The sequence below is a fragment of the Artemia sp. Qi Xiang Cuo genome, chromosome 19 (genome assembly GCF_049724085.1).
Source record: "Artemia sp. Qi Xiang Cuo chromosome 19, ASM4972408v1, whole genome shotgun sequence".
Taxonomy (NCBI): domain Eukaryota; kingdom Metazoa; phylum Arthropoda; class Branchiopoda; order Anostraca; family Artemiidae; genus Artemia; species Artemia sp. Qi Xiang Cuo.
This window is the reverse complement of record NC_142812.1, coordinates 6,554,174-6,581,644: the sequence shown is the minus strand read 5'-3', so window position 1 is coordinate 6,581,644 and position 27,471 is coordinate 6,554,174. Positions and strand designations below refer to the sequence as shown.

General features: G+C 35.0%; 1 protein-coding gene across 1 annotated transcript in view; it reads right to left on the bottom strand.

Moving 5' to 3' along the window:
* Cdc37 (cell division cycle protein 37) overlaps nt 1-25,811 on the bottom strand; it is a 59,010-nt gene extending 33,199 nt beyond the window's left edge. Inside the window, exons 1-2 of the mRNA XM_089105379.1 lie at nt 25,714-25,811; nt 5,655-5,788 (exon numbers count right to left, since the gene is read on the bottom strand). Of these exons, the coding sequence (XP_088961505.1) occupies nt 5,655-5,788; nt 25,714-25,746 (167 nt within the window). The 5' untranslated portion in view covers nt 25,747-25,811. The remainder of the gene's footprint in view (nt 1-5,654; nt 5,789-25,713) is intronic.
* Between the last annotated feature and the right edge of the window lie 1,660 nt (nt 25,812-27,471).

Below are 27,471 nucleotides of genomic sequence, written 5' to 3'. Positions count from 1 at the left end.
CGATTTTTTTTTTATTCTGTCTGGAATTTAATCCTATTATTGAAACACAAAAGTACATGCACGAGTTTACTTGTATTCCCTTATGCTTGTTTCCAAGTTTTAGAGGTTGTGTTAAATATTTATTTATCTTAAATGTCCCAATATTAAATTTCCCTTCAAAGCGATATTACTACTACCAACACCTCACTGCAGCAAGAAGCTGCCCAAGGCCAACACAGCTACGCATGCTCCTCCTCCACCTTTATCTATTCAAAGCCTCCTCCATTACACTCTCCCGGGAAGTTTCCAGTTCACATAAATCTTTCCTTACGACATCCTCCCACCCCAACGGGGGTAGACCTGCTTTTCGTTTGGCTCTAGACGGTTGGCCGATAAGGTCAATCTTTGGCAATCTGTCACCCTTCGTCCGCAGAACGTGCCCTATCCACCTCTATCTTTCTTTCATTATAGCCTTAGAGAGCGGTATTGATTCACATTTTTCGTAGAGCCTATTGTTTGAAATACGGTCAGTCAGTCGGGTACCCAGAACAATCCTTAAGCAATTTCTTTGGAAAACATCTAGCAAATCTTCATCTGCTTTTCGAAGCACCCATGCTTCAGAGCCATATTTGACTACTGTCATCACTGTATTCTTCCAAACATTTATGTTTGGCTGAAGCAATTGATGGCAAGGATTACAACTCACTGCAGCAAGAATCAGACCGAAGCCAACTCAGCTACGCATGCTCTTCCTCCATCCTAATTTATTCAAAGCCTCCTTCGTTACACCCTCCCAGGAAGTTTCCATTTCCCTTGAATCTTTCCTTACGATATCCTCCCACCCCAACGGAGGAAGATCTGCTTTTCGTTTGGCTCTAGACGGTTGGCCGAAAAGGACCATCTTTGGCAATCTGTCATCCTTCGTCCGCAGAACGTGCCCTAGCCATCTCAACCAATTTCTCATTATAGCCCTAGAAAGCGGGGTTGAACCACACGTTTCGTACAGTTTACTGTTTGAGATACGGTCAGTCAGTCTTGTACCCAAAACAATCCGTAGGCAATAGGTACCCTGTAAGTTTTAATTCATACAAAATAGTTTTGAACTAATCTTTTCAGAATGCAGTTCCGTCTCTTCAAGCTAACAGAAAATTATAAGCAATAGTTCAGACAGCGGCAACAAGCCTTAAAACCTGGCTTGACGTGGCTTTTGTCAAGTTCAAAATGCCAGATTTATTCGACACAGGCGCATTTAATTTTAACTTTTGAACTAAGAGGTCTATCTAAGTTAACGTTCTTGGTCAGAATTTTGTATGTTAACTTACACGAGTCACGGTTAATATTGACAAAAGACAAGCCGAGGCGAACGTTTAAGGTTCAACAAAAAAAAAATGTAATTTTACAAAGAAACCACTTCTATCTAATGATCCATTTGTGGTTATTGGAATCCAGAAGACAATAAATTCTTCTGAGTTCAGGAGACACATAACAATGAGGATCTATATATAGAAGTCTGCCAAGTGCCGATTACCAGGGCCCCGCGGAGCAGCCGGGCTCCCGGTACTACATGAATATATATATATATATATATATATATATATATATATATATATATATATATATATATATATATATGCTAAAAGGCACAGCTACTTTGATGCTTTGCTGGATAAAAATTGTTAAATTCAAGTACCTCTTACTTATAAATCAATAAAAATCCGTATTTAGCTAAAACTGGAGTAACTGGGGCTTGACAGATCTTTAAAAGGCACATACCAAGGCGTTCTTGTTGGTCTACCTTTCATCTTGTAACCAGGGGGATCTGGTTGTAATATACTAAGGAAGAGTTTTGATGAAGTTAGTAAGCTTTTGTGTATGGCTTATCACCTTTTAGAAAATACGTATTTAATTTCTTTGCTAATTTGTCTAATTTTTTTCTCATCTTAACCTTTTCCAGTGTTCAAATCCTAGTTAGGGGATCTAATACCTTTAATTTTGTGATAGTCACAAGTATGATAGAAGAAGACATATATTAAATTTACCCCAAGAAATCCTTCTTACTTTTCTTCCCTGATTAATTATTTTATTTACAGCCCATAACTAATCAAAATTTAATTAACATTCAATTACGTATATTTTAAATAAATAACAAATATAATTATAATGAAATATGCAAAATTCTTTCTTAGTAAATTAAATTCTTCGCCCTTAAGTAAGCCGAGAGTCTCGGTCGTTTGCGAGTGGCTCAATCAAATTGAGCCAGGACTTTTCCCATCTTCGCCCATACTTCTTGAAGCCACCGATTGGGTCTAGGTCAGCCTTGATGCAGGCGAGCCATGTTTTCTTTTGTCTCCCGTCTCACTTTTTCCATCCCGAAAGAGGTGCACATCTGAGGGCTTTATTGACAAAGGTGTGGCGTGGGTAGCGAAGTATATGGCCGAACCATCAGAGTCTTCTTTTGTTTATTTATAGTGGCCAAATCAGAACGCTGATAGCAGATTTTGCGGAGTTCGACGTTGCTGACACAATCAAAGAGTTTAATGCCAATGATTATCCTTAAACATGAATGGTCAAAAACGTTGAGGGCTTGAATGTCAGATGCTTTCATAGTCCATGTCTCACAGCCGTATAGTGAGACAGACCGAACAAGGGCCTGGTAAATCCTTATTATTGTCTTCAGACGAACATATCTCTCTCTCTAACTCAACTCTGCCCAGGCCCTTATGGCCATCATAAGAAGTAAGATAAGATAAGATATTTATTTCGAAAAATGACTATCACAAGCCCCGAAGGGCCGAATTCGCGTTTCGGGGTCATATAATAAAAAAAGACATAGAAATAGCACAACAGCTAAAAAACTGGCTAAACAATGCCAATAACAACAATATCAGAAAGGCAAAGCCATTCATTAGTCTAAAAAACAAAAAGTGTCAAATGTAAGAAAGTTAAAAAGGCACAAATTAAAACAAAACCAAAAAAGAAAATTGAGATAAAAATAATGTTAAAAAGTTTCAAAAGAGAATATATAAAAAGGGGAGGGAACGGAAGAGCCAAACGGACACCAGCATGGGTATCACCAGTATAAAAAAAAAAAAAAAAAAAAAAAAAAAAAGAAACAACTAGTGGTTTGTTTGATCAGTAATGAAGGGGACAAAAGTTTTTTTTATATCTGGAGGTAGAAGAACGGATGGCGGACAAGAAAGGGACGGGTGCGGGGACAGTACGTGGCAGGCGGTGTCTGGATGGGGAGTGTCTTTTGGGGAAAATGTTTTCTGTGCGAGGGTTTATTATTGCATTTTTTGCGAAACGGAGGCACAGCATTCCTCTCCTGTGCTCAAGAGTTTCCAGCTTGGCTTTTTTTAGAAGGAGTGAATATGGTACGAAAGTTTCCTTAAAAATTATTCTTAGGGCTCTTTTTTGAATAGATTCAATTTTATCTGATTCATCACGGGAGATGCCATATTGCCAAACTGGACAAGCATATTCAAGATGCGGGCGACAAAGGAAGTATAAATCCTTAAAGAATGGGATGGGGGGATGTTAAATGTATTCAAGAGCTTAAGGAGAGACATAGACGCATTTGATCTACGGGCAATATATTTCACGGGGATATCCCACTATAAATTAGAGGATATTGTAACCCCAAGTAGTTTAAAGGAAGACACAGAAATATCTGGGGGGATAGGGACATGAAATGCGGGACTAGATTTCAAGAAATTTATCGTCATTATATTTGATTTAGTGGAATTTACTTTCATCTTTAGGTCCTTAGCTTCATCTAAAATATGGGATAGAATTTCCACGGGGTTAGTTCTAATATTTCTGTGACTTAATTCAAGGATTGTCAAGTCATCCATGTATTCCTACCGTTGGGGGACTTCATTAAGGATATTGTCAATCAAGACTAGACCTAAAAGTGGTCCCAATAAGACTCCTTGAGGAATTCCACCATATATAGGGAGAGTGCTAGAGAAAATATTTTTGTATTTAACAAATTAGAATCATTTTGAAAGAAACGATATAGCAATATTTACTAACAAAGAATAAAGTTCAAAATTAAACAGTAGAGACCGGATTAGGATGGTGTCGTCAATCAGGTCAAAAGATTTTTGTAAATCAACTAAGACAAGGTTCAGCCATACATTTGGTTTATCAAGGTTACTTACGATGGTATGCATTAAGTGCACAAGGTAATGGGTGGTGGAATTTTTCTTTAAGTTACCAAACTGCCGGGTGTCAATACGCAGACAAATTTTATCCTTAAGCCAGTCACAGAGGAAACCTTCATAAAGTTTGGAAAAAACAGAAGTGAGCGTAATGGAGCGAATGTTGGCGAAAGTCAGACTGGCGCATTTTTTAGGGACAGGTGTTATAAAACCTTGTTTCCAGCAACATGAGAATTTACCAAATTTTGTGATGTGGTTGAAAATATTTGATAAAGGCTTAGCAATTTTGTCCGAAAAGGCTTTAATTAAGTCAACTGGGATGTCCAAGGGACAAATACTTGATTTTCTAAGCTTAAGAATTTTGTTTATAACATCAGAGGGAGAAATAAAGGGGAAGGAAGTATTGGGAGGAATAGTTGGACTTGAGCCAGTGAAAGGGGGGAGACTTTGCACAATGGAAGTAAGGTACAAGTTCAGATCGTTGGCAGTCTTATTAGGGGGTTCAGGGAAATGAAAATCAATTTCGGAAGGACTTTTTCCGCATATTTCTTTAATTTTTCTGTACCATTGCTTGGGCTTGTTAGAATATAGATCTTTGACTTTTATTATCATAATAATTAGAAGCTGCTTTTCTTAATTTTTTCTTTAGGAACTTCCTTAGACTATCAGCCTCAGTAATACGACCTGCTTTGAAAAAATTTATTTTTTTTCTTATAAGTTTTTTAAGACTCAGTAACATTAGTCTTATCTGTAGAACACGTTTTAAATTTTTTCTAAGGGAAGTGGAATTCATAATTACTCCTCAATAGATTTTGGAGGGACAAAGCCATGTAGTCAACATCATTTCTTTGATACACAGTGGACCAATTTTCAGTAGTAATCCAGGAGCCAAAATTGAAAAGTCCTGAGTCAGTGAGAGGTCTATAAGCGGTTTCAGTTATAGAAAACGACTGTTTAACTTTAGCCACCGGAGATAGGAAAAGGCTAAAGTGGTAACTACCCCCTGGAGGGGGCAGAGTGGAGTCGGGTTTGTAAAACTTCGAAAGATTAGTGCAAATTAAATCAAGAGTAGTATTGCCTTTTGTAGTAGGGACATTAACGAACTGTTTTAAGTTAAAAGCGTTACATTTAGAATCAAGTCTTATATTGCATGCATCGCCCATCAGAAAAATTCCTGTATTTAGGTATTTTGATAGCATAAAGTCAGCACTTTCATGAAATTTTTCAATAAAATTTGTTTTGTCAGCGGATTTGTGATTTGAGGTGTCATAAAAACAACAAAGGACAATTAAATTAAAAGGACTAACTAGACCATTCTACAAGTCTTAGAGTTAAAAAAGCTCTTTCTTGAACCCTTTGAATGATAAGTCCCTTATATCAGACTAGACTTTTACCTGTATTAAAAGATAAAGAGCTGCCATCTCAAATCATGAAACAGTTTGCTATTTAGTAGTGAATGAATAACTGCATTTCCAAACAAAATTCCCATTAATATTACATAAATTCAATTACTTCTTTGCTTTTTTGTCAATTGCATCCTTCTCCTTCTCAAATGTCTCCATTCTTTCAACCCGAGCTTGGTGTCGCCATCTGAATAGAGAAGGGGTGTCAATATTTGGATGTGTCTCATCTTCATCATCTGAAATCTGAAATGGAAACTTGTTTCTGAATTCATTCCTTTTATAATTAAAAGGTTTTAAAACGAAGTTCTATAATTAGCATAAAGAACTAAACTACATTAAATACTAAACTGATAAATAGTTTGTACAAACTAATCCATTATTAACAGTTAGTACTACATAATTAGGAATATACAATAAGCTAATGGTAATTGCCAAAACTTACTTGCAAGATTGAATTTATTTTCCCCATAGTCTGCATACTAAATGACTTTCCCCTAACAAGGCATTTACCCCTTCAAATGTTTTTTCCCAGTGCAACTTTCTTATCATTTCCCTCCCTCCATAGGGCTCAGGATCTTTTAAAGGGATTTTGAAATTCATTAATGAGATACAATTCTATTCATCAAAACAGCATAGAAATCCTAAAAATAATTTTTTGTCAACAACAAATTAGTAAAAGAATTGATCAAAACTTTTGCCAGATAGAAAAACTTCCTGCTCTACATTCTTTTTCAGGGGCAAGCTAGAAGCTGTTGAGTTGCACCAGCAGTGTGTGGACGAGCATTGTCATGAATCAGAACAACTCCACTGGTCAGCTTTCCTCTTTATTTGTTTTGAATGGCTATACAAAAACGACGTTAAGTTTCACAATAAACAGCTGTAGCGATTATGGCTCTAGGCTTTGAGAACTGGAACCGGTTCCGGGTCATTTTGTTTTCAAACCCAGATTGCTCCATGCAGACGCAACGTGCGCGGCAGAAAACGGGCATGCGTTGTAGGCGGCTGTGCATCTCTCTCAACTCGTACTGGAGTTGTTCTGGTCAATGGCAATGCGCGTCCACACTCTGCTTGTTAAACTCAACGGCTTCTCGAATTATTTTGATGGAAATTTTTTGATCGTCTGCTGTATAGTCCTGACTTAGCACCTAGAGACTTTCATCTTTTTGGTTACCTGAAGACCGGGCTTGAAGGGATGCGCTTTCAAACCAACATAAAGGATTATTTGATTTCATTGGCAGCAACGTTCTTTGAAGAGGTTATTTAATAGCTTTTCGACAGATATTATTGTTATTATTTTATTTATAACCCATTAATAACAAAATATAAATAACAGAGTAAACATATCAAAAAAAAAGCACTAACTATGAAAAATATTTACCTTCAAGAAAATGAAATTGAGGAAGCTTTTTATTATTTTATTATTATTATTATTAAGACAAATGTCTCAATTTTTTCGGTGATTATATTAAAAAGTAATAGTAAGTGTATCAATCTTTTGGTAATAAAATTATTATTTTATATGAACTTGTCTTTCCTTTATAGCCTATCGAAGTTTGAAAAAAACGACCCTTGTACAAAATTGATTAAGTTCAAAATTGCACATCAAAAGCTACAAGCCTGGGAAAATTTGCCTTATTTTTGGAAAAAGGGGGCAAAACACCACCAAGAAGGCAAATGATCTTGATGATAATCATACCATGTAATTCAGAACATTAGAGAACCCCGCTGTGGAGGTTTCAAGCTCATATTTACAAACATATAGAATTTTGTTCTTTTTCCAAGAAGGATTGAGCCAGTTATCCAGTAGTAATAAGGACTGACTAAAACATTGACCTATAGGCCTAATCTCTCATGATCCCCAGGAATATTTTTGGTCTTTACCTTTAGTATTGGTGACGGGGAGTGATATTACCCCTTCCGCTGTAGCAATCTTTTTCAATAAAACCTAAGAGATTACATTCACATGCATACAGGCACAGAGCTGAAAAAGGGGAGGTGGGGTATTGATTAATGTTTTCTTGTTTTACAGAGCAGTCCCTACAGTGAGTATTGCTATTAAATAGGGTTGTTTGAGGAATTCACCTTTACAACCATGGATATGATGACCCTATTAATAATTGTTGGTATTCCACACATTTTTTTTTGTACTAGAAAACTTTAGGTAAAGAGCAACCCTTGTCAATGGAAATGGAAACTCTAAAAAGTTTTAATATATGCAACAACAAGATATCCTAATCATGTTGATTCTAAACAAAATAAATGTAGAAATTTTACAAAAGTTACTCATTAAAAGCTATTAGCACATGCAAATTTGCATAACAGGAATTAATGCATAAAATTGCATAACAGGATTTAATGAAAATTGCATAACAGAAATGCATAAATTTAGCAACAGGAATTAAACTCTCCCAAATATGGGTGCTATTGTGACGAGATTATGCAATGAAATTCAACATGTAGCCTATGGCACTTTGTGAAAAATATGTAATTTCTCCCTTTCTTATTTATGAAGGGAATGAATACAATGAACATACATAGCAGTTGATTTAGATGAAGGAAGCTTTCAAGAACATACACACAGCCGCAAGGATGCCCTGAGAAGATCTTCTGGAGTATCTACCTCTACTCCTCCCCCCTCCAAAGGGTCATGACCTTTAATGACCTTAGACTTTTTTTGTATTACAAAAGCAAAACCTTTACAAATATACACAAGGAAAATATTTTGAGTCTCATACCCATGCTGAATCCTGATTTATATGGTTTAAAAAATTGCAAAACTGTTTCTTGAATACTGAAAAAAGCCTTGACATAGCTAAAAATTCTGCCATGTTTCCAAAACCTAGAACCAAGGAAAACGATCCTAAAACCTCAAAATCAAGGTAAGAAATTTGTGTCAAGACTTAGATATGCATAGACCTGTCTTCAGTGCAATCTTCTAAGCCATTGAAATAATTAAAGAGCAGAGATAGTTGCCTGATGGCACCTTCTTGGGCCATAACTTAGACATTAAATTCATTCCAAAATGGTTCAGTTATTTAACTCAACAAATTTCTGAGATAGAAAAAAGCCCAACATCTTGGACTTTACCTTACCCATATGATCACTGTCATTGCAATTGTTTCCTAACCTCCTTTTCTAATGGGACCAGTTGTAGACTTAGGCTAGAGACAAGTTTTCTAATTCAGTAGGTTTGCATTTTTTTTTATGCTTAATACTGATCAAAAGCATTTGTATATAGGCCCAGCAAAAGGCTACATCTGGCCCTATTAGGGAGGGAGGCCTGGGGTGTAATTGTGATTGCTAAACGTTGAACAAGCACTGAGTAGGGAATCAGATATCATGTTCCTTTTTATACCTGATTTCCGGGCCTAGATCTTTCCACCCGTGGACCCCCTCCCCCTTCCCATATTCCCCATGGATAAACTTGAATGTTAATTAGAAGAGAAATTGAAGGTTCAACTCACCTGTTTAAGTCAGAGGCAATGCTATAGCGTTGCCTATAGTAGAGTGATAAGGGTTAAATGTATTTCTCCCCCTGTCCTAGAATTGTTTTGATGTTCGGTCCCTTTTGAAATGTGAAAGTGATCACACATCAATAATCTTTCCTTGGTAATAAAATACACCAAACATTTGTAGATGAGAGCTTTAGACCTCTACATTACGATTTTCTGATTGTTTTGCTGTTAGGGATGGGGGCAGATGCCTCGAAGGGTGTATTTTAATCCCAAATCATCCTAACTCTCATTGAGCCTTCAGGGAAATAAAAAATTAGTTCTAAGGAAGAGGCTGGGGTGAAAGTGGAAATCGATATTTAATCCGTCTTGATTTCTGGGAATATTTCCGATGTACGCTGTGATTATGAAAGTAAAGAGTAAAGTTAAACTCCAAAATTAGCAGAATTTATTCCGCATAGGAAGGAGCTGCCTCTTCCTCGTCCCTAGCCTTCCCCTCTTGGTTGTAGAAATTTTGGAGGATACTCATTTAATCGCAAATTGAGAGTTAGCTATTTTTTATAAGTCGAAAGTGATGGAGACCAACCAGCCCCGGTCCTAAAACTGTTTTTGATATCGGGTCCTTTTGTTATCCCTTCATACATCCGATCAGCAGTTTGCACTTTCTCGGTGGCTGCTCAATTTTGGTGTAGGGAACTATCTATGTGAGGGGGGTCCGGGGGGAAACGCCAGCTCCCCTAATTTCTATCCTACAAGCGAAGTTCACCCCCATTAGCTGAAGAGCTGGTTTTTATCAAATTGGCTTTATTGGGTATCACATGCCAACAGTTGACAAGAAACAGGAAATAAGCACAAACAATTATGCAAACCCATAAAACCAGCAAACTTTTGCATATAGACTGGGATGCAATTTAAATGGTAGCAGTTGGTATATTTGAAAAGACCATTGAATAGAATAGTTGTTTTTTTAATTACCATAAAATGGTACCTTTCTGTTTTATAAAATAAGGCAAGAACTTTGGTTGACCAGATACCAGGCACAATCATATTAGTATTCAGCACATCAAATGTATTTTTGATTATGATAATTTCTTAATTTCATTGGCCTGACATAACAAGAACGAAAAACGAGCAAAAATGAGGTTTTTAAAGGCCAAATGAAAATACTGACAAAACACAACAAAGCGAATATTTTGAGGGGACAAACGCCACTCTTCTTCAGCGCGAAACGGGAAAATACATTCAATGAGAGTGCCGAAGCAAAAAACCAACAAAATAAAACGTGGAAAGTCAATGTGAATGTGAAAAAAGCAATGAAAAAAAAAATTAAAGATGAATAAAATTCAATAAAAGCCAAAAATTATAAGAATTATAACCAAATACCTAACAGCCATAAAAGTTTTTTGGCTTTTGTTGAATTTGGCTTTTTTTTAGTTTTTTGGCTCTAAACAACCTTATAATTTTTGGCTTTTATTGAATTTTATTCATCTTTTAATTTTTTGGCTTTTTTCATTGTTTTTTTTTCACATTCACATTGACTTTCTGCGTTTTATTTTGTTGGTTCGTTTTTTCTTTGGCACTATCATTGAATATATTTTTTCGTTTCTCACTGAAGAAGAGAGGCGTTTGTCCCCTCGAAATATCCGCTTTGACGTGTTTTGTCAGTATTTTCATTTGGCCTTTAAAAACCCCATTTTTGCTCATTTTTCTTTCTTGTTATTTTTGATTATTTTTTCAATATATAGATTTGTTCAAATTATTTATTATTTTTCTCCTATTTCGGGATTTAATATAAAATAACAGCAGTTTTTGATACATTTTTTGATTAAATGAAACACTCACTGAAATATTCCCTGGTTTTATACAACTATATGTTATACAAAAAACAGCTGTCTTTGCAGTTTCTGTCAGATTTAACCTGAGTTTCCCTTGAAGCTTGACTTAAGCATTGTCAGACTTCCACACTATAGTTTTGTTAGGTTATAACTCAAAGTGTTTTAATTATTGTTGCAATTGAGTTACAATACTAAAAATGTTTGTTTCTTTAAAACACAACTATCATCAATTGCCATAAATGCATGGTTCTTACAGAGCTTCCATACCAACCAATTTATCATGAGATCTCATGATTTTTTTGATTTTTTTGAAAAGTGCATAATTGAAAATTTGGTTTCATAATCTACCAATAAATTTTAAACATTCAAATTATTGTTGATTTCATGCAAATTTTGGTTACTGAAATCCTTAAAACCTCACATCATTTTACTTTGGATTCAGCAAAACAGGGTTCGGGTTCTCATAGTTCAAATTGCAGATATTGAACCACATCAAATCTTTAAAGGAAAATGTAGTTTTTAAAATTAAAATAGAGAGTGCCACTGAATATTAATTTCGCTTTTACTTCTCTTATGTGGCAATGTTGCTAGTGAAGGTTACATCAGCAAGTAAGGGGTGTAAGCTTGTGAAGGTTAGATCAGCAAGTCAAGGGTCTAAGCAACAAAAATGCTATATTTATGATTAAAGTTTATGTGCTTCTTTATGCATTGGTTACAAGTTTAAAAAAGTGAATTTATAGCTGCCCTAGTTATGTTTAAGGTTGAGGGTTTATCAAGTTTGTTTGAAAAATATTATTTACTGATTTTAACAAAGCAGCTTTGTAAATTGAGATATTCAACAGGGTTGCCAAAAACAGGATACAATGGCATATTCCAATGAGGAAAACATTCTTTTTGGCTGTCAAAGAACCATTGTAGAAAAAAAAATAGCAAAGAAAAACATTTACCCATTTTTATCTACCAGTATTATTTTTGAGTCTACCAAAACTCTACTAACTTTGAGCAGCCTTTACTTAATTTTTGAATAAATGAAATGGGAGCTAGGTTTTTATTATGTAGCAATGCAAATTTCTCACTGAGCTATACACATTATCCTGGAAATCTATACTATACTAAATAGACATTTTTGTATAAGAAAAACCTGTATTTTTCCAGCTTTAATTGCAGTGGACTTGTGAAGAACAAGTTCTTGCATATTTGAAAAATAACGAAAAAAAGATAGAGAAAAAACTTGAAGCAAAAACATTCCTTAATTATAACACAAACTTTTACCAGATTTGGCTAGGGAGGATTTTAGAACTAATGTGGCGTTTCTATTTGATGTTTTTACAGGTATAATAGAAATGTTTCCTTTTGTCATGTAACATAGTCATGATTATTATTGTAAGATATTTACAAGTAAAGGCTAAAAAAAATTAAAATGAACTAGAAATTATTGTCAAATAAATAAAGTTCTAGATAAGGGAATTTTTCTATCTTGGAGAGCAGTCTGAGTTGGTGAAATGAAACTTTAAGGAATGAATCCAGAGCCATAGGTTGGAAAGATGTTGTCAAGGTACTTCATCCACCCTTTCTTTATTTCAAGGGGTTATGATACTGCATAGACAATTTTTTTTTTACCTTAATCTTGGATTGAGCTTAGACACGAGGCTTTCTTGTCCTTCATTTGAGCTGTAAATCTATTTCTGAAAGGTTTTCACTTTTGTAAAACAATTATTGTTCAAGGTTATCAAAGGTCACTGTCCTTAGACGGAGGAAGGGGGTAGATACTTCAATAAAATATCCCTAGGAATCAACAGGACTCTAGATCCATTCCTGAAAGTTTCATTCACTTAACTCAACTACTTTCCAAGATGACAAAACCCATAACATACAATTTTGCTAACAATGGATTACATTTGGTACTGATTTTTTTACCATTCCAAACATACTCTAGTTGTTTTCTGGGTAGAATGCTAGATGAGGGGAAAGTAGTTGGAAAGTAGTTGAGCTAAGTTGACTGAAACTCTTAGGAATAAATCCAGAGCCTCAAGTCTTCTGGGAACATGTTTAGAAGTGCTTACCCCACCCACCCCTCTAAAGGGCACTGACCTTTGATGACCTTTTATAATCTTTGTTTTAAAAAAGTGGAACATTGAGAAATAGATGTACTGTTCAAACCATGCACAAAAAAGTGCTTTGAGATTCATACTTTTGCTCAATCCCAATTTATAAGATTAATCAAATAGTTCGTGGTAATGAACTGTAAGTAAGGAGTGACCTGGTTCAATACTAAACGAAACTCTAAAAAACTGAATTTTTGATACTCACAGATATATCAAAATAATAGTATTTTTATGCTGATTTCAAATATGGAAGTTTCATCAAGTTGAGTCTTACCCACCAAAAATTATGAACCTGAGAATATTTGTCTTATTTTCAAAAAAAGGAAAAAAGCCCTAAACGTCACAGAATCTTAATGAAAATCACACCATCAGATTCAGTGTATCAGAGAACCCTATTGTAGAGGTCTCAAGCTCCTATCTGCAAAATGGTGGAATTTTGAATTTTTTGCCAAAAGAAAGATCAATCAATCAATCAATTTATTAATACTAAAAACAAAACAATAACAAACTTAAAGTTCATACACGATCACAGATGCATGTTTATTTGTTGTTTTTTTCTTCTTCCCAGGGGTTGTCATATTGACCCAGTGATCCTAAAATATAACGAGAGGGCTCATTCAAATGGAAATAAAAAATTATAGTGCCCTTTTTAAGCGACCAACATTTTTTTCCCAAAGTCACCGATCAAAATTTTGACAGCCATTTTGTTCAGCATAGTAGAAAAATCTAACAACTATGTGTTTGAGGATGACATAACCCCCAAGAGTCCCCAGGGGAAGGGCTGAAAGTTGTGAACTTTGCCCATTGTTTACATATAGTATTGGTTATTGGGAAATATACAGACGTTTTTAGGGGGGATTTTTTCTGGTGGGGAGGAGGTCGGAAGGAGAAGATTACGTGAGAGGATCTTTCCATGGATGAACAGGGCGTCGGATTTCCCAGCATTATTTAAAAGACAATCAGAAATTAAATATAAAAAAACAAGTTTCTTCAACTGTAAGTAAGGAGCAACATTAAAACTTAAAACAAACAGAAAATATTACGTATATGAGGGGGGTTGCCTCTCCTCAATAGCTTGCTCTTACGATAAAGCTTTTTTTTTACTTTTAAAAGAGGTTATTATTCTAATTAAACAGCCTTTGTGATTCAGGAGTCATTCTTAAAAAACTGGAACAAAATCAAACTTAGGTTACTATAAGGTTATAATTAGTTAAAAAAGATAAAATCAATACGCAAATTTCGTTTTAATTATTCATGTATGGTGAGGAATCTTCAAAACCTGCATTAGTTCAAAAACGTTCAGAAATTTAATAAGAAAAAAACAAGTTTGTTTTTAATTGAAAGTAAGGAGAGACATTAAAGCTTAAAACAAACAGAAATTATTCCGTATATGAAAGGGGCTGTCCCCTCCTCAACGCCCCGCTCTTTACGCTAAAGTTCGACTCTTTCTCAAAACTCTACTTTTTTTAAAAATAAAACACTTTAGCATAAAGAGTGAGGCGTTGAGGAAGGGACAGCCCCTTTCATATACCAAATAATTTCTGTTTGATTTGATGTTGCTCCTTACTTTTAGTTTAAAAAAACATGTTTTTTTTATTTAATAAAGATTCAATGATCTACTCCTTAAATTCAGGCAAAAGTAAATACCTTAAAACCCTGATAAAACAATACTAATCACATTTTCACAAATAGAGCTGAGGAAAAAGAGATTGAATACATACAATTAAGGCACAACGTTTTTTTTTTTGTCAAAATTCAGATAGGTATAAACCTGTCATCTATGCAATCTTCAAAGCACTAGAAATTGGGAAAGGGTATAGATAGCAACTTGATAACACCTTCCAAGTGTACATTTTGTTTTCTGGGTTCAGAGGTTTACTGCAATTTTGACTTGATAAAATAGCATTTCATCTGCATGAGAAAAATTGAATTTTGAACATAAATTTTACTTGAAATCATGATTAGTGGTGGTTCTGGCCTCTTGCACCTGGGGCAAAATCTTGATCAGTGCACCCCCCCCTGCCTAACAATAATTTCTGGGCAAATTTTAACAAAACTTCCTTTACTCTATTTCTCTATGATATTTCTTGCTTGACTGCCTGTCTCTCGATTCTGATTTATAGATAGCTGTTATGAATACAAGGTATGGCATAAGTGATGGAATATAAAATTGATATATCTCCCATAGTGAAATTTTTCAAAGGCAAATAACTAACAAAATTGATAAAGATATGATTGAAAAGCATGCAGCAAAGTTTTTTTAGTAAGGATTCCCTCAGAGAAACGATGGAATTGTGTAAAATTAAATTTGGATTAGATGTTGCAGAGAAACGTAGAGGAATCCATCCAGCTTCTACTTTTTTTGGTTATATTTCCGATTTGCTTGAAATTTGATTAAGATCAAATGAAAGCTTGCCCAAGTTTTCTATTCTTGATCTGTCTGATGTACTGTTAATACCTAATGAGCCAAATACTATTATAGCATCTTGTTTGAATGACACTGTTATAATCCTGAACTTTCTTGTGGAAAAGCAAGAAACCACATGCACTATCCCTCCTAGCCCAGTTCAGTGGCCTTCTGCTCCTCCAACTATGTCTAATTCTGTCCCGGTTATTCTTACTAACTTACCAGAAGAGCTAAAATCAAGCAACCCAGTAAAGCAGCATGAATTTATACAGAAAATTGGTTGTGCTGAGAAGGTAAAGTATGTGGAGCTAAAACGTGATTATCCTATCTTACATATGTCTGATGAAGCTGTTGCCATGAGTGTGCCAGTAACTATTTCTCCAGGCCTAAACATTTGTTCAAAAGTGGTAAAAAAACGAGCATTTATGTCTAATTTGCGTTGATAAAGAGTACAACACATCTACCATTCCCAGTTTGATTACTAGTATTACCAGCTCAAGACGTTTCGGTATTACCAGCTCTGTTGTGTAGCTCACCTTTAGCAGTCAAGAAGATCTTGAACATGCTGAGAGATTTGGCATCATAATTGAATTTTCCTTGTTCCATGTTTTGAAGCCCGTGATTAGACCCAAAGAGTTTCATATGTGTTATGGTTTTGGCCATATCGCTTCTGATTGTATAAAGGATTTGAAGTGTAGTAGATGTGGCAATAATGGTCAAAGTAAGACCCGCAATAGTCCATGTATGCCAACTAATGTGAAATGTGCAAACTGTTCTGGTAATCATGTTAGCTGCAGTTTCCAATGCCTGGAGATTAAGAGGCATTCAGCTCCCAGTGATACCCCCAAGACCCAACTAGTGTTAAACTTCTGCTCCACAACATGAATGGGAGTAAAGTTAGATGTCTTATCCCTTACTTTTAGTTTGTTTGATATAGTGTGCTTTGTTGAACACCTTCTAAACTCAGATAATGCTATGTAGCTTGCGTTGTCAGATGAATATGACTTTTTTATTAGTCCTGCCAAAACGACTTGAGGCCAACTGTTGGGCATCCTTGCAGTTACTATTCATAAAAAGTTCCAGGGCAAACTAGTTGAAGCTAATGATGTATTTATTGATGTTGATTTAGAGGATGTAGTAACTCTACTTCAAGTCATACATTTATGTCAGCGTGTGCCAGGCTATAAAAAAAATTATGCATAAAATAAGGGCATCAGGGGAAAAAAATCAGCTCTGTGGTGACTTTCAGAGGATTTAAAAAATGATATGGTTCCACATTCTCAGATACTAAAATCCTTGTTTCCCTCTAACCTACATATCTTACTAAAAGATCAGACCAGTAGCGGATCCAGGGGGCGATGGGGGCGCCCCTCCCCCCTAGAGTAGTCTAAAATAGTGTAATTTACTGAATTAGCTCAAGTTTGCATTAATTAAACTTGCTCCTAATGCAGGTTTATTGGATCAACCTATTTTGCACCCCCCCTAATTTTTTTTATCAGATCAACCTATTTTGCACCCCCCCCCCCTAAAAAAATCCTGGATCCACCCCTGGATCAGACTTACACATATCTGCATAACTCTGGTAACACCTCAGATTTAAATTTTATTAGAGCAGATTTTCAATAGTTGACAGTTCTTAAAGTGCATGTGTTACAAGATTTTTTAATAAGTGATCATTCCCACCTAGAACTCTCTTGCTCTATTCCAGCGTCTTTGCCAGGGGGATCAATGGGGAGGAAATGGTTCGCCAATAAGTCTTGGGATAGAATTGACATAGGGTTGTAACATACAAATCTAATTTATATGTTGAATAAAATTAAGGTACCATATCACCTTCCATGTCCTTCACGTCACAGCAACCCCCTGGATGCGGATCGCTACCTTGCAGAAATATAACATTCTCTAAAGATTGCTGCAAATATTGTGGTTCCAATTGTATCTATAAAAACTAATATTTGTAAATGGGGATGGTCTGATTTCCCCAAGTTAAAAGAGGCTAAACTCTGTCATCATTTTTGGTATAAAATATGGAAGGACTGCAATAGACCTTGTTCAAGTGTAGTTTTTGGACTAGTTAAATGGATAAAGCAAAATTTTCAGAGTTACAAAAAAATGGAAAAAATGCCAATTTGAAAATCCCTCTCAGTTGATACAGAATAACCTGCAGCTTTTGTGGAAAAAGATTAACAACCTTATATGTTCCACTTCAACTATGACAAATAGAATTACCACCATTCGATGGCACACTCACAGTACAGTGCACATGTACTGTTTCAACAACTAGCTTTATTATTTCAGATAATTTTGTCCCAACAGTATGTCCCTAAGTCCCTATGTGAAGGACTAGCTGCATGTGTGTCTAAAAAGAATAATGACCCAATATTATGCAATTCACATAAACCCATAAAAATATGCCCTATTCTTTGCAAGTTACTTGAAAAAATAATGTGCCATTTTCTGCAAGATAAGTGTAATTTTTGGGACCATTAATTTGGTTTCAAATATTAAATTAATTTAATATTATATTATAATATAATAATATATTATAATATTATATATTTAATATAATAAAATATATGAATTAAATTAATTTGGTTTCATGTATTACAAATACAAAAGTTGCATTCTGTGTTTTGTCTATAATGAAACAGCATAAAATGATGAATAAGAGTCTGCACGTATGCACAGTTGACAAAGCCTTGAACCTCATTTTACATTCACAGTCATTGGTTACTTTATTAAGTTGTAGAACTAGTGGTTTTATTTGCACATACCTTTGGAATTGGTGCCAGAATTTAATAGTCCAGATTTGTTCATATGATGGATTGACAAATCCTATTCCAGTGAAACTTGGGGTAAAGCAAGGCTCATTTTTAAGTCCATTAATGTTCAACAACTCACTTAGAACAGCAACAAGAAACATCCTACCCTACATTATTGATAGTCATATTGATATTAGTCATCTGTCATATGCAGATGACATACTTCTTCTTGCTGAAAACCTGTCTTCAATGGAAAGATCTGTTGAGGCTCTTCTGGCTAGTCTATCTAAGATTGGCCTTGCTATTGAACCATCAAAAACTGAGTTTATGATTGTAAACCTGTATGAAAAGGTGCAATCAGAGTCCCTTAAATACTCTCAATTTCTGTTCCTAGATCAAACTCTATGAGGTATTTTGGTGCCCCTTTTGGTTTGTTGATAAGAGCAACATGCGCTCTTATTATTAATGAGCTAAAAAATAAACCCCAGAAAACATATGGTATGCTGGCAAAATTAAAGGGCAATTTAACAAATATACATTAGGAAAGTTTTACAACTCCATGTTTGTGCTGCATGTGTTTTTTATACTTCTGTTTTGGAATCTGTTCTCTATTAGGATCCAATTTTACCAGTTTGCTAAATATTTTATTGGTATCCCTTTGTGGTATTGGAACATATACATTAGTCAAAAATACCATGTTTTTAATATATGTGTTAGGATGAATAAATTATTGGTTCCTTTGGAAGACCAGTGTAAGAAAATATCTGACTTTTGTCTTTATCATCTATTATATATGCTTGGGTGACTGATAGGTCCTGTGTCTTAGTATTGAGTTAGGTTTTTACTGAATAATTGTTAATTATTTATGTTTTTTTCCTTGTTTGTACTCTTCTAGTGCATTTTTGCAATATGTCAAAAGAGGGCAAAAATAAATTATTAATAAAGTTCCATCAAATTTAAGTGGTGGCAAAATAGTTTGATATGAGACAGCATAAATGTTTTTGAAAAATACTGTATTGTATCCTGTTATATAAATTTCTAACTACAGAGATTGAAAGCAGGCTAGAGGAAAACAGTTTGGACAAGAGAACAAAGACAGTGTAAGCTTTGCATGTGAATAAGCTCAACATAATAAGCTCAATATAGTAAGCTCAATGTAAATAAGCTCAATTTTGAATGCAGCTTGTCTGACCTACAGTGTTTTTATAGAGTTGAGAATATAAATAAAAAAGTTCTAGAATGAGCACCTGTGTTTGCTGAAAAACGTTTGAAGTGTGCATTTCCTCTAACATTTGATCTTTTCAAACTTTACTTTTCTATTCCTATGAACCCTGTATTATGTGAAAGATCGTTTTCTTGCCTTTGATCTTTCTGGTGTTATGCCACTCAAAAATGTAGCAGCAGATGCACAGTCCCAGATATCCTACAAAATAATAATTCAGTTGCTAGTCCTGAAATGAAAGTTAGAATTCTCAAACAATTTTTTTCTTGTTTTTTTGTCCAACTCCAGTATTGTATATCCTACACCTCCTTTGTATGATGTATTACATAACATGAACCGATACTGATGATATATACTTTGGTTCTAAAGGAACTCACATCCCTCAAACTGAATAAATCTGCAGCCCAGACAGCATTCACCCACGTATCCTACATGAATGTCATACAGTTTTGTGTCAACCTCTTTTCCTGCTGTTCAATTTATCATTAAATCTTTCTAGACTACCTCAGGACTGGAAAACTTCACATATCATTACATTCCTATTTTTTTAAGGTAGAAGGGACCTTGTCAAAAATTACTGACCCACCAGCAGTTGTTAAGGTTCTTGAAAGAATAATCAATTCTGTACTTGTTAAACACCTTGAAGCAAACAATGTGTTACCCAGTTCATAATATGGCTTTTGTTCTGGAAGATCTGTTGACACCAATCTCCTTGAATCATATGATCACATCACCAAGTTACTTGATATTAGGGTGCCTGCTGACATGATTCTGCTTGATTTCTCTAAAGCTTTTGGCAAAGTGTGTCACAATCAACTTGCAATTAAATTATGCACAGTAAAGCTTGAAGAAAATCCCTGCTCTGGATCCCTGATTCTCTTTATTTGTGTAATCAATGTGTTCAGTTGTTTGACAACTCTGGTAATTGTATTCCTCAATGCCTGTTCTGAGTAGAGTTCCTCAGGGAAGTGTCTTGGGTCCTACACTATTTAATATCTTCATCAATGATGCTCCTTCCATTATTAGCAGTAAATCAACTCTTTATGCAGATGACCTGAAGCTTCTTCGTCCTGTGAAGATCATTCCCTGCTACAAATAATCTTCAACTGCTGGGTCAATGAGCTGAGGCCTGGCTTCTTGAATTCAATGTTGCCAAGTGCCATATCATTCACTTTGGCAAACGGAATCCTTGCTGCTCTTAGTTTTTCTTATGCCACCCACTCTACTCTGTAAATAATGAGCAAGATCTTGGTGTCTGTCACTATTGACAATGAACTAAAATTCAGCACTCATGCTAAGAGGTCTGCTGCTGGGGCTAGTTTGACCTTGGGACTGATTAAGCATGCCATTTCCTCTTGTTCCTCTAAAGCCATCAGTCTTCTTTATAAGGGACTTGTGCATTCTAAGCTTGAAGTTGGAATGTCTCTTGCCTCTCCATATTTAAAAAAAGATATTAAAATTCTTGAAGATGTACAGAGACATGCCACTAAAGTGATATCTGGCATGCAAGAGCTTTCCTACCCTGTAAGACTATCAAAGCTGAATCTCTCTACATGTGTTTACAGGAGAAATAGAGGGGATGTCATTTTAGCCTTCAAGTTATTGAGGACTAATATTCTCCCAGCATTATTCCCTACTGCTGGTACCAATTCAAGAACTAGAGGTCATCACCTGAAACTTGTCAAGCAGTCTACAATATCTAGAGTCCATACTCAATTCTTCTAAACTTGTATTGTCAATAATTGGAACAAACTATCTAATGAAACAGTTCCTGCTGAATCAATTGATGTTTTTAAACGAAGGTTGGATGCTGAATCGTCCTCCAGAGAGTGTAAACTCAATTGGGATGCTACTGAAGATGCAACAGCACCTGGTCACCAGTGAAACTACATATAACTAGTCATCATTCCAGAGCTCTACAAGGAGAAATCATTAGATTGCTCCTAGCTGCAATTTAAGGTATAACACAAATATTTTTAAAGGTCATAAAATGTCATTGCCCTATAGAGGGAGAAGGATTGGAGATAGGTAGTTATAACACCTTCCCTGGGCATACTTTGGTAAATTTCTAGGTGGCACTATAATTTAGTTAAGATGAAAGAGAAAACATCATTTGATGCCTTTTTATGTTCTTTCATAATTCAGTAATTGCTTCTGGGGCTAGTTGCATCTTGAGCCCTTAAAGGAGCCCCAAAGGTATTTCATTTTTGTAACCACACAAAGAAGTTATAAACATTAATTAAGTTATTGAAAAGTGGTTAAAAACATCACTAGTTTATAAATAAGTTCTTCAAGAGTAATATGTTCCAAAAATACTTATTTATAACAATTCAAACCTCATTTATTAGGCAACTCAAATACAAACCGTTTTCCTACTGCTTCAAGTTTGTCAAATGCCATTGACAAAAATAGTGATGAATTTTACAATTCAAAACTTAGTCATTGACAATTCAGGGTATATTATAATTTCAAGGTATATATTTCCATATTAGAGGGGTGGGGAGGGGGGAAGGTGCCCAATGGATATTCTTTAAAAAAATACATTCTAGAGAATGTAAAAATAACATCAGACTACACTTAGTATCAAGATAAAATATCATGCTAGACAGATAATAGCATTTTTAAGACTTTTACACCTTTACCTACCTAGCTGAATATTTGACTGTTTTTGCAATATACAGAATATCTACCTAGTTGGATAATAACATAGCTTAGTCTTTCGGATATGTATCCAACTAGGCAGGTAAGAAGATTCTCTAAGCAGTTTGGGGTTTATTTCTAACAAGCCAGATAAATTGTTTCTCTTAGGCACAGCAAGAATATATACCTAGTTGGATAATAATGTAGCTTAGTGTTTCTGATATATATCCAACTAGGCAGATAAGAAGATTCTCTAAGCAGTCTGGGGTTAATATCCAACTAGCTAGATAATTCATTTCTCTTAGGCACAGCATGAACATCCAACTAGGTGGATAATACCAAGTCTTAACACTCCTGATATATATCCAACTAGGAGGATAAGTAAATTCCATTATACAGTTTTGGGATAATATCCAACTAGCCAGATAAATTGTTTCTCTTAGGCACAGCAAGAATATCCAACTAGGTGGATAATAATGTAGCTTAGTGTTTCTGATATATATCCAACTATGCAGATAAGAAGATTCTCTAAGCAGTTTGGGGTTAATATCCAACTAGCCAGATAAATTGTTTCTCTTAGGCAGAGAGAATATGTACCTAGTTGGATAATAATGTCAGCTTAGTGTTTCTGATATATATCCAACTAGGCAGATACTAAGATTCTCTAAGCAGCTTGGGGATAATATCCAACTAGTCAGATAATTTATTTCTCTTAGGCACAGCATGAAAATCTAACTAGGTGGATAATACCAAGTCTTAACACTCCTGATATATATCCAACTAGGAGGATAAGTAAATTCCATTAGGCTATGCAGTTTGAGGATAATATCCAACTAGCCAGATAAATTGCTTCTCTTAGGCACAGCAAGAATATCTAACTAGGTGGATAATGCTTAGTCTTAGATCTTCTGATATATATTTAACTAGGCAGGAAGTTACTTAACTACCTAATTGGATTAATATCAGCAGGCCTGAGACAAAGTGTTATCTACCAAGTTAGATGTTCATGCTATCATGCTATGTCTAAGAGAAAAAATTGTCTGACTAGTTGGATATTATCACTAGTTTGCAAAAAGAATTTACTTATCTGTCTAGTTAGATATATATCAGAAGCATTAAGTAAAAGTTTTATCCACCTAGTTAGAGATACTAAGTTGGCTCTTATGCTTTATTGTATTTGACTAGCAAGATAAAACTATTTTTCTTTTAAATTTTTATTATTTTCCTAGTTAGATAATTTCTTATTTGCTTAAAAGGATTTTTCAGATAGCTAACTAGTTGGATAATTTTGGCAATATTATGGTTGGAATTATTTTTACATTCTATAGAATAGAAATTTGTAGATATTACCCATTGGGTATACTCCTGTGGGAAGGGGGAGGGGTAAATTTAGTAGCATATATTTAGCTAGATGAAAGTGAAAACGTTATTGATGGCTTTTTATGTCTTTCAAATCTATAAATACCTTGGGGCCCTTTAAGGGCTCAAGATGCAATTTACAACAGAAGTGACTATTGAATTATGAAAGAGCATAAAAAAGGCATCAAATGATGTTTTCACTTTCATCCTAGCTAAATTACAGTGTCACCTAGAAATTTACCCATAGGCTACTTTAGTCTTTAGACTCACCCTTGAAAGTTTCATTTTCCTGACCTAACCTGTTTCAAAGATAGTGAAAAGTAGCTAGATTAGAATTTTACCAAGGGCAACTGCCCCTCCCCCCAAAATATGGGTAAATTTTTACCAAATCATATCATTGACTTACAAATAAAGTAAATACCCACTTGATGCCTTTTTTTATGCTCTTTCCAAATAATAGGCTAATCATTTTTTTCAGAAATGAATTTTACCCCCACCCCAACATATACCAATTCAGCTTATTTATTTGCACATTAGGGGGGGGGGCAAATATTATTTCTGATGTAAATGGGAGGTAAGTTTAAACTTTATCCCCTTCCCCCTTAATGTGTAAATATATAGGCCTACCCTGAATTGGTATATAGGGGTGGGGGTAAAATTCATTTCTGCATAAAGAAAGAAAAACGAGCAAAAATGGGGTTTTTATAGGCCAAATGACGATACTGAAAAAACAAAGCGAATATTTCAAGAGGACAAACGCCTCTCTTCTTCAGCGCAAAACGAAACGATGTATCAATAAAAGCCAAAATTAAAAGAATTAAAACTAACTACCTAACAACCATAAAAGCGAGTTATTCGCCAATATCCACGATTTGCACAAAATCTAAAAAAACATGAACTGCCATCGACGGATACTAGCGAGCAACTGACAAATGAAAGGAATCAATTCATTCACTTGAAAAAACAAAACAAACCAGCAATTAAATAAGTTGTAAAACTATGTCATTTTATTTTGGATTTTAATTAAGGCATTTCTTGCAGACACCCTTTGAGACCTAAGGGGTTGTTCACGTGTTTGATTAGATAACTGGGAAAGTAGTTCAAAGTTTATTTAAGGGATTACTGACGTATTGGCTTCTCTTTTGAGAAAACCTAAATATGACTCGTTTATTCTTAAATCACCGGAATCTCTGTTTAAAGCTAGACATAAATGTTGGTATTTATAAATTTCAACAGCTTCTCTGTAGTGCTGGACAATACCTTTATCATGCGAAATAAGACTAGCTTGACTAAACAAAATAGTTTGGTCTGGTTTTTCAAAAATGTGCTCTGCAAGGGCAGAGTCAAAATTTTCTGTTTTTTTCAAAAGAGAAGCCGATACGTTAGTAATCCCTGAAATAAACCTTGAACCACTTTCCCAGTCATCTAATCAAACACGTGAACAACCACTGAGTTATCACTTGATGTCTTAAAGAAATGACTTAATTAAAATTATAAATAAAATTACATATTTTTAAAAATTATTTAATTTATGGTGCTGGTTTTTTTTTCGAGCGACTGAATTGATTCCTTTGATTTTTCAGTTGCTTGCTAGTATTCGTCGATGGCAGTTCATGTTTTTTTGGATTTTGTGCAAATTGCAGATATTGGCGAATAACTTGCTTTTATGGTTGTTAGGTAGTTGGTTTTAATTCTTTTAATTTTTGGCTTTTATTGATACATCGTTTCGTTTCGCGCTGAAGAAGAGAGGCGTTTGTCCTCTCGAAATATTCGCTTTTTTTTTTCAGTATCTTCATTTGGCCTATAAAAACCCCAATTTTTCTCGTTTTTATTTCTTTATGTGATGTCAGGCCAATGTGGTTTAAGAAATTATCTAATTCATTTCCGACAAAAATTATTATTAGCCTATATTTGAAAGAGCATAAAAAGGAATCAAGCAGTATATTCACTTTATTTACAAATCAATAATATGATTCGGTAAAAAATTACCAAAATATACCCCTGCCTATTGGTAAATCCAGGCCTGAGTCCATGGGTACTTTTCTTAAGTTAAGTGACAGTTGGAATACATTACACAGTGGTGGTGTAATTTCTTTGGCAAGCTGCTTCAGTCAACCACTAGCCAACAATATAGCCTAGGCCTTTATATACAGTATCTTTTTAAGTTCTTACAAAAGGATAGGTAAGAACATGGCTACCTAACCAAAAATCTTCAGCTCAAATCAAACCAAACCTAAAACCGAGTCAATCTAACCAAAAAATCCTTAACTTTACCCAAAAGTCAACATGGAAAATAAGTCAGTTGGGCTACTCCTAATAAACACCATAGGCTAAAAAATATCAGTATATTTATAATAGATTATAACGATTCTAGATTCCTCATTACCTCAATATCTTTCCATTTGCTGTAATCAACCATTATTAGAAATCTTTCAGATTTCCAGATCCTTCTAAGTAATTTTTTGAAATTTTCTATTTGTTCAAATTGGTGATGGATTATGATTTCAATTTTCTTAGATGGCAATATAATTTATCTACCAAATCAGCACAAGGAAAGTTTTCCGAGCCTCACACACTGGCTTAATCCCGATTTATCACATGTTAAACGTTTCCAGAATTATTGCTATGAACTCAAGAGCCAGCTATGTACTGTGAAGTGGGGATCCAGTCCCTTCACTCCAGAAGAAAATATCTCCTTGCAAGATATTTTGCAAAGAAGATAAGACTCAAGAACCACATTATCTACAAAGGAATCATTACCCACAACAACCCTCATGTCCTCTACAAAGCAATTGAGATACCCTCTTTCCAGAGATTCCTTTGCTTTCCTGGAGTGGAAGAGTTCATAGAGAATGGCAGGCTGACTGTTAATTTGAATGCTGATTCACCCAGTGTCTCCAAAGGAGTTGGGGAATTGATTATTCCTAAGATCAGCATTGAAAAAAGGAGTACCTCCCCAAAACAGTTATACAAATTCCATTTCTGGCAAAGATTGTAGAATACTATGACTACATCTAGGCTTACACTTATAGCTCCAAAAAAAAAACAAATTGTAGTTGTTCAACTGTTATACTCTTCTAAAGCCTGCCACTTTCTTACGGCTTACCCCTCTACCGGGCAGTCTTTTCTGGAGAACTTGTGGCAGATAAGCTTTCTACTCAAGTCATATCAAGCCAAACAGAGACCAAACATCAGAAGTATATTGTCTGCACTGATTCACTGTCAGCTCTGGATTACCTTTCACACCAGCAATATCGAGCAAGAAATGTTGCCATGGAGATTGAAAATCTGACTACACAACTTGCAAGAAAGGGTATATCATTCCTATTTATATGGGTTCCAGCACACTGTGGCATAACAGGAAATGAACTTGAAGACCAGGCTGCAAAGCAAGCCTCCCATCTGTGTCTGATCACCAAAACCCTTATTACTGGTCCTCAATTCCTGTCTTCAATCAGTTCAAACATTTTGGAGGAAGAAGAGGCTTGGCTCCGTTCTTTTTATACCCAGCTCTTTGATCTGTATAACTACAAGCAGCCGTCAAAAGAAATGTACCTCTCATCTCGCATCCTTTCAACTTGTCTCTTTCGTCTTAGATGTGGCCATGCAAAGACAAAATCCACACTTTTCCAATGGAAAATGACCCCTTCCCCCAACTGCGACACATGTGGAGTGTACGAAGACATACGTCACATCATCTTCAACTGTAGAAAATATGAAAAGGAGAGGGAAATATTAAAGAATTGCTGTGAGAAGCGATTTAAGGCATTCACAGTGCGTTCTGTTCTGGGACATTACAGGTCTCCTCCTTGGGCTAGACAACTAAGCACAAACCTTTTAGGTAGATTTATTAAGACTACTGGTCTGGTTCATTCCCTTTAAGATTTTTTTTTTTTTTTTTTTTTTTTTTTTTTTTTTTTTTACACCCTAATATTAGCTTATTTTAGAGTCATCACACTTAGCATATTTTTTCCTTTTTTATCTATGTTCTATCAGCTTTTTTTTTTTTTTTTATTTTATAGTTGGCTTATGTGACAAGAATGTTGTATATTGGCATTATTATTTAATTGTGTCGCAATTGTATTTTAATTGTTTTATGACAAAGCAGTGCTGACTTACTCTGATTCTGGTTTTTCAACGCAGG